The 15,530-nt window shown below is 38.6% G+C and overlaps 1 protein-coding gene across 4 annotated transcripts in view; it reads left to right on the top strand.

Moving 5' to 3' along the window:
• slka (STE20-like kinase a) overlaps positions 1 to 15,530 on the top strand; it is a 41,669-nt gene that overhangs the window by 3,887 nt on the left and 22,252 nt on the right. For all 4 annotated transcript variants that reach the window (XM_088917575.1, XM_088917573.1, XM_088917572.1 and 1 more), the window contains exon 2: positions 11,265 to 11,429. In XM_088917575.1, the coding sequence (XP_088773701.1) occupies positions 11,265 to 11,429 (165 nt within the window). The remainder of the gene's footprint in view (positions 1 to 11,264; positions 11,430 to 15,530) is intronic.

The raw sequence follows: 15,530 nt of genomic DNA, 5'->3' as shown, positions 1-15,530 counted from the left end.
TATTTGATGCTGAAATTTTTTAGATTTCACCACACCCATTTTTATCATTGTTGGTATTAGGTTTTTTCCTTCAAGATCTTGTTAATCAGCTTTGGTTAAGTCTGAGTAAAAGTGATTAAGTTGCAGATATTACTCAACCTCTGTTTTATGCTGTTGCTTGATAGATTAACCCTTTTTAGATGCGCCTGAGCAATACTTTGTGCACTGTCATTGTTTTTATATTGGTTATATGTGGTTCATTTTGGCGTAACGTGCACCACAGTGGCTAGAGTAGTGATTTACATCTATTGTTTTCATTCAGGTATATGTTAGTAATTAATTTGACTTGTATTCAACATGCAATGCGTTGCTTAGCAAAATCTATCAAATTATTATTTACAGTTGATTCGTGAGTTATGTCCAACTGTATTTCATCCAAGTACCTGTCAGTAATTATTTTTGCTCGTGTGCAACGTGGACAATAGCCAGTCTAAATCAAACCCATTGCCTGGTTGGGAAAACATTGTACAAAACCACTTTTTTTTTTTGTTTGTCATAAACTTCCAGCAACCCTCCCAGTACTGTATGAGTGCCGTTAAACCTTCTGGCTGTCACCTGTACCAAAGATCACAGCAGAGATACAAGTAGTGTGTGCATTTTCATTTTGTGTCTAGCTTTTATGTGTAGTGTAGGTCTTAGACTTAAAAGGTTACCTGAATGATATCGACTGTGAAAACAGATGAAACTGACCTGGACCTTCAAATCTCAATGACAGTATAGAAAGGTAGTCAGGCAGTCCCTGGCATGGAAAGTTTTGAGACACAATGTAATAGCGGACCCTACTGAGCTTTAAACACCACAGGGAAGGTGTCCAATTGCAGTAATTGTAGCTAATTATTGACCAAGTGGCACATACTCTTTTTCATGACCTCTTACTGTACGTTATGCTCCTTAGCAGTCTGCTATATGCTTCACCTCAATATAAGTATCAACGCACAATAGTATACCCGACCACATTTTGCAATGTTCTTGAGCTAGTGTACAGTAATAGTAAATTTCAACTGTTTGTATTTAATTGAAAACATTAATGACTACAAGAAACTCTTCAGAACATTTTATTTTAAAATCGATTGGATCTTGCATTGTTCTTCTAAATCTTTGAGTTTGAGAGCCTATTTTAATGCAGGCAAAAACAGACATTTAAATGTTTGTACAAAGAGTTGTCACTGTTTTGTTTGTTTTCCTCTTCTGACATATGGAAATTCTTCTTCCCTGCTAGGGTCAGCTGAGTTGTATTTCTTGTTCTGTTCAAACTTCAGCCTTCCTATAAATGGAAGCAGCCCTGGATGTCTAATTCACGGCGATTTCTTAGTTTTGTGTGTTCATACGGTGTAAAAAAAAAAAAACAAATCTGAAGCTAGGAATAATAAAGTAATCTGTTTCCATGTTTTTAGTAGATTCCAGACAGTCCCTTGTACAGCAAGGTATTTTATCAAGCAGGGTGCTGTTGAAGCTATGTGGAGTTCATTTACAGTGCTGGCAGTACTCATTTCACTGCCAGTAATGTTTGAAACAGTTTTTTTTTCACCTGTATTAACTTCTTTGGCACTTTCAAGATTTTCCTCAGTATGCGACTTCATTGTCATGAATCATTCTTAATTTAAAATGTCTGTAATAGGTTTCAGTAGTTGATAGTATGTTTCATGTGCCTAGATTTCAATTTAGCACTCTTTTCCACTTTGCTCGTCTCTGCTGCTCTGTTTTGGTCTAGAAGACGTGTATTTCCAACACCTTAGTTCCCCGCAGAAAGGAGTTTGAGAGACACAGAAAGCGTCAGGGATGGCCGTTGCGCAGAAGGGTGAAGAACTGCTTGATTCTCTTCCAGGCCAGCCTGGCAGGGCTGTGACTGGTGTCCTGGAGATTGGTTTCTTCGGATACCCTTTGCAGCTCAGCCAGTAATGGCGCTCAGGAGAGTGCAAGTCCAGGAATCACTGCTTCAAGTCTAGGTTACACACAGTTCCACCCTGAATTTCTCATGCGGAGGCACACAGCAGGCCATGTGCAGCGCTGGGTGTGTCTGCCTACAATCTCATAGCCTGGGCACACAAAGCAACCCCAGAGACATGCCCAGTGAGCCTACAGTGCAGACATGCAAATCGATACCACCTTGCATGGTTCTTATCTGTGTTGGCATTTTGAAGCATCATTTCCATAAACCAAATTGATTAAGAGCTGGTGATCGTTAACGGAGGGGTCGACAAAGGAAAATCTCATGCCTGGTGATTCCAGATTTATGCAAAATCACTCAAATTTAAAAACAGAAAAGCATTTCTTGTGATCATACGATTGTAACGGCAGTAAAAGTTGTTTGAAAATGTACCTTTGGGGGTCATTTCTAACATTAACCTACTGTTTAGGGAAACATGAAATGGTAACTAAATTTAACATTTATCAGTATTTTCAGTGTTACTTGTAATATTCCTAGGTAAGCATGGTTTTTTTTCATGAAATTTCTTAAAATGTAGGTTTTATAAAGCATTTTTAATTAGGGCCTTGGTTGAGACTAACACTCCCTCTATGGATATACAGTATTTAAGACTTGTGCATTTATGTGGGCTGTTCTGAACATTTTGTCCTCCCCACATGCAGCTGTTCATATGTGAAACTGTTGGATGTGTTTCCAGGTCTTTCTTGTCAAAGCTTGCTAAACCACCACAACATGGTGAAGGAAGATGCTGGCTAAATGTCGTCCTTATGTAATGGTACTGTAGTCAGGCCGTCTAGCTTACACTTCACAGAACTTCACTAAGCCAGGTTATTATGACTGTAGATTAAGTACTTAGTTTCACAGCCTATCATTCTTTTCCAAAGGCAAATCTTTCAGATGAAAAGCCTGTTCTTGCAATATTGCTATTCCTCGGGACTTTTGCTAACTCAGATCACATGTTATGAAGATTCCCTTCAGGCGTTAATGTGACATGGGACCCTTCAGTTTTTCAGATGTGAAGGGTTCTAGGCTCTGTATCAACATACTTTGGCATTTATATTCCAGTTTAATGCTCCCTATAAAAAGTAAGCCCCTTGTCTCCATTTTGAGCATCTGGTTTTATGTTTTCATTTACAGAAGCATGATTGCTGACGTGTGATCTTCTGCTACAGTGGTGCTTGTCTGTTTAACTCCTTTTTGGAACATGGGAGGCAGGGTGAATTCAACAGCAGTACACTTGGCAACAAAGTGTTTCTGCCAGACTGTCAGTAATTTAGAAAAGGTGGTATTTTAAAACTAGTTTTAAATGGTCATTGGTGGTTATTGCTCTGGTGTCTTTTTGTGCACAATCATATACATTGGTTTAAAAACTACACCTTTTTTATGGATTGTATTTTCAGCTTCTCTTTAGATTTTATGTAAGTGCATGTGTAGTTATGAATCTATTAACACTGTTTTGAAACATGATCAGATCTCTTTATTGAACAACAAAAATAAGTGTGGAGAATATCCTAATAGCTGCTGTCCCATTGCCTGGGTGTTTTTTCTATTTCTTGGTATGGTCTGTTCTGAAAATAGACCACTTGATTGTGATTTCATTCTTAATTAAAATATCTAAATGAAACCAATAACTTTATTTTTTTATTAATCCACACTGACGTTCATGCAAAACCCAGTTCTCCGTTAGTCAGTCAATGTAATTGAATTTCATGTCACATTTTAGCAGTTAAACTCATGGTCTTTTTTAATAGAATGAGCTGCATGTTTCCAGTTATAACTGTCTAATGCCAGCGTCTTTTGAGAGTTGACATCACCAGTCTGAAATTGGCATGCTTTGCAAGGGCCTGCCACTGAAACCGACTCCCCCATTAATTATTATTTGGCATTCACATTCCAGAATGGGGTTTGTCACATTTTGTTTCTTTGTTCATCGCTCGCGTCACTTAAAGTTGCTTTCAGAGGAAAGCGGAATCTGTTTTTCCTAGTTCCACCAAATATATCGGGGAGTGCATTCCTAAACCATTTTGTCATTCCTGTACCGGGGATATTGCTTTAACCTGGTAGCTTTCAGGAGATGGGTGGGTCAGACAGGGAGTCAAAGCGACTGGTAAGGTGGAATCTCGGTCTCAAAGCTGTGCCCCCGTCACCTTTAGGGGTATCTCCATTCCCCTGACCCCTGACCCACTGCGGTCCAGACCCCACCAAGTCTCCTCTCCTGCCTCAGCCACGACCGAGAGGCCTGGGAGCCAAAGTCTGCCTCCGACACTCATATAGTACTCGGGGGCTCAGGTCCGATAAGGAATGTGTGTTGCGTGTCTCGCTTCCATTGGAGGATGAGGGAAGAGCATTCCCTCATCACCAAAAAGAGCCGGACTCCCATTCTCCTCTCCTCCGTCACCCCGGGGGGCTTGTCCTTTACAAAACCTAGAAAAGCTCAGCAACCACGACTTAATCGCTGGAGTGGTTCATTACAGTGACTGTGGCAAAATCGGCACTCAGCGCAAAGGTTTGCGCATCACAAGTTGTTTCAGAAGTAGAGCTAACTTGGACGCAGGTAAACGTTACAAAGTCTAGAAGAGCTCCTCATACAGCAGGTCTGTGTGCTTGGCCATTGCCCACTGTTCCTGTAAAGAAGACGGTTTCAGGCCGTGAGCAGCACGGTGTGGGTGGTGACACTGGGATGAGGGCAGGTCCCATCCCCGAGCACGCGGGCTTGTTCGGTACAAGACACTGGGGGAAGCAGTCAGTACTGTATGCATAACAGGGGTGCGTCCTTTACTGCTAGGAGGGAGCTGACTGGTAACCGACATAAATCAACATCACCCACCTGCAGGCGAGGCAGAGAGAGGTTTGTTTTGTCAGCAGAGCAGCGACGCATTTTTACCAGTTTCTTCCTACTCGGCGGTTAACTCCACATTCTTGTCGTAACACCGCTCAGAGCTGGAAATCCGATATGGTCACGTGGCAGATTGCCTTTTTTCACCTGCACCCAGCCAAAAACAACAACATGAGTGTTTCCTGTTTTAGGGACCCGTGTCTTATTCGAATGAGGTAAATCATTTTGATAAGGAAACCTGCAGAAGGATTTTGTTTTAATAATAGTAGATTTAATAAGAATCTCAAACTAAAGTATGTGAAGACCTGTGGTATTTGCATATATTCGGTAAATTTTCTTGCAGATTAATCCTGGTGCTTGTTGTCACAGCTCCTATCAGCAGCGATGCAGCTGACTCAGTCTGTAAAGCCACTCTTCCATCACAGCCGGTACTGCTTCTCTCATCTCTCTGTGAATAGTAAGCAGGTCTTTGCTTTTGCTCCACATTGAATGAAGTAATCTGTGTAATTTTTAATCTGTGAATGTACACGAAGTATACTTTACAAAGTGTTGGAATACAGCAACTTCATACTGTCATTTGCATCCGTTACTTAATGTCATCCAGAGCAACATGCCCCAAAAAATCTGTGAAAGCTCCTTTGACATAGTCAGTTTCACATCAATAGCTTTACCAACTGTAGCTGTTTAGCGTAAACAGGACAGAGTGAAACGATGTTTTTCAGGTGCGAAGGTTGTATCTGCAATATTTGAGAGTCTCATGTTCTGCATCCCTGTTTGTAAAACCCATATTAGGTAAGGCATTAAAAACATTTGACCTTCAGACTGGTGCCTTACTGTTGATAGCTTCCATAATTATGACTTTAAGGCTGTAAACCATGTTCATGTAATATCTAAAGTTCCAGCTCAAAAACTGACATGCAAAAAAAAATAAAGGTTTGAATTGGGGTTTTTGAATAGAATAGATATTTTTGCATGTCAGTGCTGAAGCAAGTACTTTAGTAAACAAAGGATCGAACCTTATTTGATCTTAATTACTGCAGTATTATAGTGACCGTGGCAAAATCTGCACAAGTTGTTTCATAAGTAGAGATGGCTTGGGAGCAGGTTAATGTTAACTGAATGTAAATCCTGTTTTACAGAAGTTATTTACAGCTGGGTTTACTTCTATCATTAATAAACTGCCATGTACACCCCCCTGAAGAAGCATATTTGCACTCTTCTGAGCCAAGCTTTCGTAAAGCATTGCTGAGATTCTTCTTTTCTCACATCTCGGATAAGGACATTTTTATTTTAGTACGTTTTAATTTAATAAAGGCTTGTGTGTTAAGTGTTTATGCATTTGTTAATGACTCTAATGATGTAACCACTCTACTGGTAATGAGCAGGAGTGTTTTTGTTTTCTTATCCATTGTTAATGCATCAGCTAAGGTCAGTTAACTAGGATTGTTATTGTTTTAATATTTGGGTACCATTATGGGCTGTTTTGAGGTGAAGTTTGGGTATTTGAGGAAACATTTTTGAGAATACAGGATTACTGTATATTGTGCTCGCATGTTCTACTGAATCTGGGCAGTTTGCATCAAAGCCTTTTTATTGACTGATGCTCTGGAAGCAGTATAGCTAATGTGAATACAGCCTCTCCCCGGGTTACAGTTACAGGTCTAGACATATGCAGTTTTGCCTTATATAAAAAAAACTCCTTCAGGCCCCATAATAAAGTGTTTGAGTTTCAGAAACTGTCGTGAGAAATGAAAAGGAGTAAGTAGTGCAGGGAGAGTTTGTTCTGTGCACGACTAGTGCAGAGTACGCATAAAGCAGTCGCCTCCAGTTTCCAACAGGGCTCCATTTTATGTTCCGTCTCGCAATTTCACGCCCTTTTGACAACCTCCGCGTATGATCTTGCGCTTTATCCCTGCAGACTGCGAGTGTCCCATAGTGCCGTCATGTCGGGCAGGCGTCCGAGTGAAAAGAAAAATATACCAAGAGAAATAAGTTCAGAAAGGCTTTTCTGGTATCGCCCCCTTTCCCTCCAGTTCCTCCTCCTCTTGCCACCACACACATCCGATTCTGAACCTCGTGTCTGGCCTGTTGCCGTCTCGAGCACTCTGCTCCTGCCTGGCTTTGGCCTCTTATCTCTCCTACACTCCTCTTGCACTCTCTCCTTTCCTCCTCTTCTGCCAGAATTTCTGTAACCCCCCCGTCCTCCGCTCCCTGCATTCTCTGGCACCACATCCTTTCGTTCTCCGCCCTCGCCCCTCAGTACAATGAGCTGCCCGTAGAAATCTTACCCGCTCAGTCCCAGCCCACCTTCTGGCACCTGCTCAGAACTCATCTGATCAGACCACGCCTGTAACCCTTATAGCCTTACATTCCAAATCTTTTAATCATAATGTTATTGGATAATTGCCTGTATTTACTATTAACGTTGAACACAAGCTGCTGTGTGTCCACTCTACCTGTATCCTGCTTTAGCTCTTGTCTCTTGTTTTGTACAACACATTGCAATTCCAGTTCGTCATTTCATTTATTTTTACTTTCATTACTGTTTTTCCTTACAAGAACAAACAATGTGAATTGGATGTGTTGTTTTATCCTGGATTATGGTGTTGGCTGTTGCAGTGGGCGTAAAGTTTCCATAACTATTTGCTTTTCACTTTCAATTAATGGCCTTTCTTTAGGTCTGTATAGTGATGGTTTTTCTGTTTTTTTATCCATGTAAATGGGGAAAAGGCAAAAGTGTTTCAAGTACGTAGCACAGGAGGAGAAAACATTGTGATTGAAACATGTTTAAGTTTCTGAAAAGCCCTTTCTTTAGTTAGCATACACATTTTATTTTAAAGTTTTTTTTCCATCAGCCTCAGTTTGAGTTCCTGTATCCTCTAACAGGAAACACATTGAAGTGTTTCCCTAATAATTGCAGGAATGAATTTGAAAGCAGCTGCCATGTCTAAACAGCCCACAGATAAAATGTTTTTTAGCTGGCTGTATGGCAAAAAACTCCCTTGTTTAAACAACTTAACACTTATTTACACAGTTTAGTACAATGTAAAGGGTAAATTACAAAAAAAATGGGATTTTTCTGTAATTTAATTGGTGAATAGTGCTGTTAACCACTTAATTACTTGCTGATGGAAAAGCATTTTTTTTAAACATTCCACATAGCTGAAATTATTTCTCTAGTTTTTTTGTATAGCTTTCCTTTCAGGTATGTGCAAAATGCTGCCTGGTACCATTTGGATACAGCAAAAGCAAATAAGAATACTGAGAGAAATAATACATTGGATGTCATGCTGACATGAGCTTCGTGGACTGGAATGAAATGCTATAACAGTCACAGAACATTTAGTTTTTAAGGACGATCAGTGTTGGCTTGAGATCAGATTAAGTTCTCCCTTAATCTGTTCATTTAGGTTCACTGCAACATTTTGCATCTAGAACTGGGGCTCAGGAGATTTCTGTGCACGGGGGGGTTGGCTTGTGTTCTGTGTTTCTAGTTTTTCTCCGAAACCAGTTCTTATCTCATGGTCTCTTGGAGCAGGGTCCACTAAGAGAACTCGGAGTCTAATTAGGCCAGAAGCTGATGCCAGCATCAGCCACGGTTCTCACGGTTCGGATAGAAGGCTCCGGAGACTGATTCTTGTCAGAATTCGGGGATGCACTTGTCTTTCCGGACATCTTCGTTTGCTTCTCCCCCAGGGCTGGGTGGCATGGACGGAATAGGGCCAGACTACTAGATTAAAGAGCAAGAGGGTAGGTCAGGAGTTGGCTGGTGTGATATGTAGCAACTGTTTATTTGTCAAAAAGTTGTGCAAATTTGGAATCTCTCTGGAAGATTATGTGGAAAGTGCGTTTTGAACTCCAGAGTACTCTTTCAGCTTCATAGATCTTTTTGTTTTTCCATCACCACAAGATGTTTGTTGATTCTATTTAAAAACATTTCTTACATGTCGGACAGGCAGCAATTTAATTATATGAAAGGGCCTTGTATGTGTTCAAGGCCTTTTGTCGCACTGTAGCTGGACTTTCTTTGGCTTTTCATGAAAACAAAACCTTCCGGTTAGTTCTGCTTCACTGAACTCTTTTCCCTTTTCTGGCATTTTTAATTCATTCTGAATTATGTGACCTTGACTGATAACAGCGTGATGGCTAATTGAAATAACGAGCTCCAGATGCAGCACGGCAACTATGTTGCCTCGTACCAGCAGGCAGTTCATGTCGTGCACGTGACTGTGAAGTGGCCCAGACTGGCCAGAGCTACCGGGAGGCGTTGGCCGACACAAAGGGAACGCCATAAGCCTGGGTAAATATAAAGTTGGATAAATATAGAATAAGCCAGAGACCCTCCCCTTCCTTCACTCCATTGAGTGCTCAGACTCTCCAAATAATAAGCCCAGAGCTTCGCTGAAAATAGCTACAGCTTTCTGCTGTAGATTTCAGGAAGTGAGAGATGGAATAATGTGTCAGTGAAACCTTGTGCAAGTTCCTTTCAGTCGTGGTTCCGGAAGATGAGACTTATTTTCTATTAAGGAAGACCTGCACAGACCTAGATCTGTTTGTATGAAATTTCAGTTTATTTACCAGGTGGCACAGTTCATGCATGCCCGTGTCTTTAAGTATCACTTCCAGTGGCGTAAACAGTGAAAAACACAAAATCCTGATGACATAGATAAAGGGCAGTGGGTTGTATCTGACCAGCCACTCGGAGTGTCATGGGTTGGCAATAGCTGTGGCATCTTAATGAAAATGTCCTCATGCATACTGGAATGCCCCTCAAAAGAATCCTTATTTTTTATAAGCCTGAGGAGATTTGCTTAACTCTCTTCTCTTAACAGCCGTTTGAAGCACACACGTTTACTGTGTTTTACAGAACTGTCTGATATTTAACTCTTTATATCCATACAGTTTTATCCGTTATACTGTATACGGATATAACTCTTAGTGATTGCCTTGGTTTCCATCTGCTTAAGCTGTTGCACCCCTGCACTCTGGTGCAGTGTTGTGCAATATTATAATCTGTCCAGATGCGCACACCGGCAGCCTCCAGGAACAGTTTGTAGAGCTCCAGTTCTGTACAAAATTGTTATCCTTTATTTCAAATTGTGACTCTTCTTAGCTGTTGTGAGGGATATGATGCAATGCCTTCCTCCTCTCCCTAAAAGAACATAGAGGATGTCTGGCTTCAGCAGCAGCATGGGTTTGGTTGGAATGGAAACATTTATCCTTTGATCAGGCAGGAAACTTGAATGGTATTGTGTTATTTGGAGTTCCGAGTGTTAAAAAGGCCTTTAACCTAGCTCAGTTTTGAATCTTCTGTTCATGGTTCAGTAATTATTTGCATGCCTTAGAATCGTATTTTCCTTCATAGAGACCTTGGAAGCTATCAACAAATAATATTCTGCATTTTGTTTGTGTTAAAGGAATTTCAGAGACTGTGATTGCTTTCATTTTAATGTTTCCAGATTCATTTCAGTGCAATCAAGTCCACATTGTTATATGTCCTTTCTGAAGCCAGTCACAAGGATAAGATTGTGATGTGTAAGCTTCCCTGTTGATCTCTTAAAACTAAACGCAATCTGATCAACCTTCACCTTGATTTCAATTTTAAATTGATTCAACATTTAAATGTCAAATATAAAAGCCAAATCTTTCACACATTTTAAATTAATTCAGTGTAGTTAATTATCAGAGTAATAAACTGAGTTTGTTTGAATTCAGTGCCTATGTGAACCTTAGATACAGGGTAGAATGTCTCATTGCCCACTTAGTTATGAAACACTTTTTCATAAGATTTAAACTGATCTTAAAAAAAAATCATTAAAAATCATTTTCTATAAAACTATTTTAAATGAAAAGTGTTGCTCACTAGCAAGGTATGCCATGCTGTATTGTCTTAACAAAGACACTTCGTGGTAAAAAAAGTGGAAGTACTATCAATTGCAGAGTTTCTTGTTATGCAGAGTAACTTTCAACTTTAAGTAGAACAATTTTGTAATATTTTCATAGCTAGAGTGTACAATTATAATTTTTAACTTTTTAACAGTTTTCCCATAAACGATGAATAATCCACCTAATTATCTGACTGTGACTGATCAAAAATGAAGGTTGACTACTTAGGATAACTGTTGATTTGGTTTCTTAATTCCCAGTTTTTTGCTCAGATATAGATCCTGCCTATAGCTCTTTTAGTTATTTTGTGTATGGTATAGTTCTTTTTAGTTTATTGATGTTGAGATGCTGTCCCTCCCTTCCTTCCAAAAAAAAAGACAAACCTTTATTTTATTTTTATGTATCCCAATAGTAATCTTTGAGAAAATGCTTTTAGCACATAACGGTAAGATCTCGCTCCTGATTTAACTCTTGACTCCCTAGATGACACTGGCTTCATTGTTACTTTATTTTAATTTTCTTTAGCAGCATTATGTTCTCTCAGCAGTTCAATAAGTTGTTATTTTTATTTTACAGGCTCAGAATAAACAGACGGGGATCCTGGCAGCCGCAAAGGTGATCGACACAAAGTCGGAGGAAGAGCTTGAAGACTACATGGTAGAGATTGATATTCTGGCATCATGCGACCACGCTTACATAGTCAAACTGCTGGATGCCTTCTATTATGAAAACAAATTGTGGGTAAGTACTTGTTTCTGAGAAAACCCTCCTTGTACCGATTTTGTCTACTCACATTCACCTTTTAAACAAAAGGACAGTAGAGCATTGAATGTCCCCTTTCAGTGGATGAAATACATTTTGAGTGAAGTCATTTTGCAATATCCTGTTCGGGGAGCTAAACTTATGAGTAGAACTGAGATGTGTCTTGAGAAGTGCATGTTCCTGTCCTTGAGAGTTGTAGAAAGTGCCACCTAACAATGACACAAGATTTCCGGACATTGGGGAGTTAACAAATTTCTATGATATTGCAGTTCTACTGTCTTTTCCTTCTAAAATAACTAATGAACCTGGCAGGTCTTAAATTTAACCAGGTCATTCTAAAAACAACACAAAAAACGGATATTAGCTAATACATTAACAAATGCTGTATTACCTTTTTAAACTGTAAAACATACTCTAAACAGTTTTCTGTATATCATTTCATTCAGTCATTCATATCATTTAATCATTTTTAACTAGATCATTGTAAAATTAGGTTTTGCCCTTGTCAAACTTAATCATGGTAGTTAACTTAAATTTCCGATAATGTCTAAAAAAGGATTTGTAGTTGAGGTAGTTTTGTTCTGAGGAATGATGGCATTATTGTTTTTTCAATTGCTCACATAATTAAATGCTCCCAGCAAAATCCAAGATTTAAGTTAAAAGGTCTTATCGGTAATATACTACTATGAAAAAGTAAAAATGTTTGTGACTTCATAAACTGCAGGCAGAAAAGCTTGCATACCACCTCCCTCTCTTCTCTGCCTGTCAAGGTATTCTTGCACAGTGCATCAAGATTTTATGCACATCATCATCACTTTGTGGTATCATTAGTCTATATGAATATTTAAGTACTTTGTATAAATTATGCAGGCCTCTTTTGAGTGACTGTCATCACTACTTAGTCTTCTATTAAATTCTCTTCCTGAAATGTTGCATACCAAATCGCAGGCAAGTTTTATACAGTGCTTACTAGAATGCAGTTCATTAGAAATGATTTGCCAAGAATGAGATTGAAATAGTTTCTGTTTTTGCATTACCAGCTTCTTGTGGTGTTGAATATGATGGTTTAGGCTTCTGATAGCTTGGTTTGCTAATGTTTGTAGTTTAAATAGAATCTCTTTAAAAACAAAATCCAATGTCGTGTTGACCAAGTGGTTTCAGGTAACGTCCTCTCTGGTATGCATACATGAGAGACCATGAGAAGATTATAAAAGGTTTGGGGAAAATGTTCATGAATAAATTAGCAGCACATTCAGTGTTTCATTCCCAGCTCAGCCTCGGAGTAATTTACATTTATCATCCAGTATTAAGAGACGTGATGAGCACACAGAAGTGTTGACAGTATAAAAATGTAAAGCCATGGTGTAGTTATCAGTAGGAATGTATCCGTTTACCCTTTCCTTTTACTTTTTTTCTTGTGTGCAGTTCTCAAGTAACGTTGTGCTTCACAGTGTATTCACTGCTGGGGTGTGCATTGATTTTGATGTGATCTGATACCCGAGGCATTGAATGGATCGAGCCATTGGCAGTGCTCCTGGGGATGTCAGGGCACGGGGATGACCTTGAACCCCTTTATTGCTTGCGCCTTTTGAAAGACTAGTATTGCCAGCGTAGAACAAGTATCTAACCTTATTTTCTTCAAGGATTGTCTTGTTATTCACAGACGTCACATTTTTAACTTTTCCAAGGAATGATTTTACAAACTTTAAACCACATTTATAAGTGTTTATAAGCATAGTGTTCAAATGCCCTTGTTTCATTTTCTGCGCACTGTAAAATATGTATGTTAATTGCTTTCATCTATCCTGCAGAGTATGTATGAATTATAACCTACCTTAGTCACTTTAAGACAAGGAATATACTGGAAGATGAAGGGTCTTTGTCACACTGAAATGTGTTTTTCTTTCCACTGGACACGACAGTGTTATTGTAAGTGATTCAGTTTTGTTAAGATGTTCAATAAATTGCAGTTCCAGCTATGCTGAAAAATATCTAATTCAGTCAGTCTTTGTGCCACCTGCACAACACTTCGATGAAAAGCTTTCTTATTTGTTGGGGGAATAAAACATACCTAATATGACAAGCTGAAATGTGGTAGTAAGAACATTGCAATGTTTACAATAAAAAGTGTCGATTCCTTCAGAGGAATTGCTAATCTACAGAAAATGGTTTACAAATCTAAATCTTTATTTTGAATTTAATGTCAGTTACAAGCATTAGATATTTTGGTAATTGCAGAACAATGTGTACCTTTCATTATAGTTTGCTTCTGGTTTCTGTCAGCTGAATAATTGAATTTTAAGTTTTATGTACTTAAGCAGAGGATTCACTGTCGCTTAAAATAAAGCTAGATAAAGTAGCAGTAGTTGTTTTTAAAATGCATTTGAGAAAGCAGTCGTTAAATCTTCTATGTCATTAAAAGTAATCGTGGTCAAATTATTTTTAAAGTAATTTATCATCGTTTCATCAGATACACCCTCAACGTTTAAGACTTTACAACAAAGTTTATTATTCATAGGTACAGGATTTTGTTTTAGGAGTTCTCTAGTTCTAGTTCTCAGTGGTGGTTGGTACCAGTATTTTAAGAATGAAAAATGTTAGGATCTGCAGTTTGCCTGGGGGCTTTATGTGAAACAGTTGTCAGTATTAGTCCTGAGGCAGCCATCTGTCTGATAAAGAGAACCTGTGCATTACTTTGCAATGGAAGTTGAACTGGAACTACTGTACCTTTTTGTACATTTGCCGCTGTGGGAGTCATTAGTGAAAAGTCTGTACTAGTTTTGTTTTTTAAGTAACTTGGGAATAAAAAAGCCTTTGTGCACAAAAAGGGTGAAAGAAAGCTTGAATGCTAATTAGACTTCACTGAGCTGTAGCTGCCTTCCCAGTACCACATGAATGGGTCTTAAGAGGTTATATCCACAATGTGGGTGAGAAAACCACAAGCTTTTCATTTCCCAACTTACTGTTGTGATTGAACTGTGGGAGCTATTGTCAGTGAAGTCAGTCTTGCTTATGATAGCTCACCCCATTGAAACAACAATGGGGAGCACCAGCATGAATAATTTGCCTGTTATTTCCTCCATAATGCTTATTACTCACATTTCCAAGAACCCTTTAAAACGATTGCATGTGGTTGTGGATCGGTAGAATACACAAGAATTGGTGGTTATTTTTTATTTCCTTCACAGTCCTATAGTGTGATTTTGCATATACAATTTCAGTTTTCTAGAAACATGTGTTTTTAAAGTACTGTATTTAATTTCCATTTTTAGTCACTTAAGAATATGTAGTTCAGTAGGTTGTGATAATAGAAACTTGCAATTTTTGTAAATGGAAATGCTATATACACCAATCCATTTAATCAAGATTGTCGTTGAATTTACTGCTTTGTTGTACTACCAGTTAATTCTTATCTGTTTTTTTAAACACTAAAGAAATTGCCTTCCTTCTTAAGAAAATGATAATTCTCTGAGTCACTGTGGTGATGTATCGGTGAGTCATAATGTAAGGGTTCAGAAAATATAAATGAATAAGCATGATCTTGGTTACCATTCTAAACAGAAGTGAAATGCAATTCTGATACAGATAAAAAGTGTTCATTATTTCCGTACACATCCACGAAAATAAAGAGTAAAATGAGTTCTGTTGTAAATACATTGTATAGATTACACTGCATGCCATGTTGGAGAACATTGCACATTTTCTCATTTTCTCTTTAGGACTATACTTTTAAAAGGAGGGAAATCAACTGCATGTGTTGATATTATACAACTTAAGCAATGCAAATACTGTCCATGGCTAATTTTAGTCTCCAGAACGTAAATAACTAGACAGGCACAGACGCAAGTAATCCCAAGACACTGAATTATGGTTAATTAATTGCTTGTTTTAATTTGTCAGGAACCTCTTACATTCTATCCTGACAATTGGTTCCAGCTATGGTATTTGTTTTAAACTTTTCTTCAAACAGATTGTAGTTATCTTCTTTGACAAGCCATTGGTATTTTAGTTAGTCAAAAGGGTGCATCTTGTGTTGAGGTTTATTATTGTATTGTTCAGGTATTAGCAACAGTGAGTTGG

This window comes from Atractosteus spatula, chromosome 5 (assembly GCF_055471065.1).
Source record: "Atractosteus spatula isolate fAtrSpa1 chromosome 5, fAtrSpa1.hap1, whole genome shotgun sequence".
Classification (NCBI taxonomy): Eukaryota; Metazoa; Chordata; class Actinopteri; order Semionotiformes; family Lepisosteidae; genus Atractosteus; species Atractosteus spatula.
This window is presented reverse-complemented; position numbering and strand designations above follow the sequence as displayed.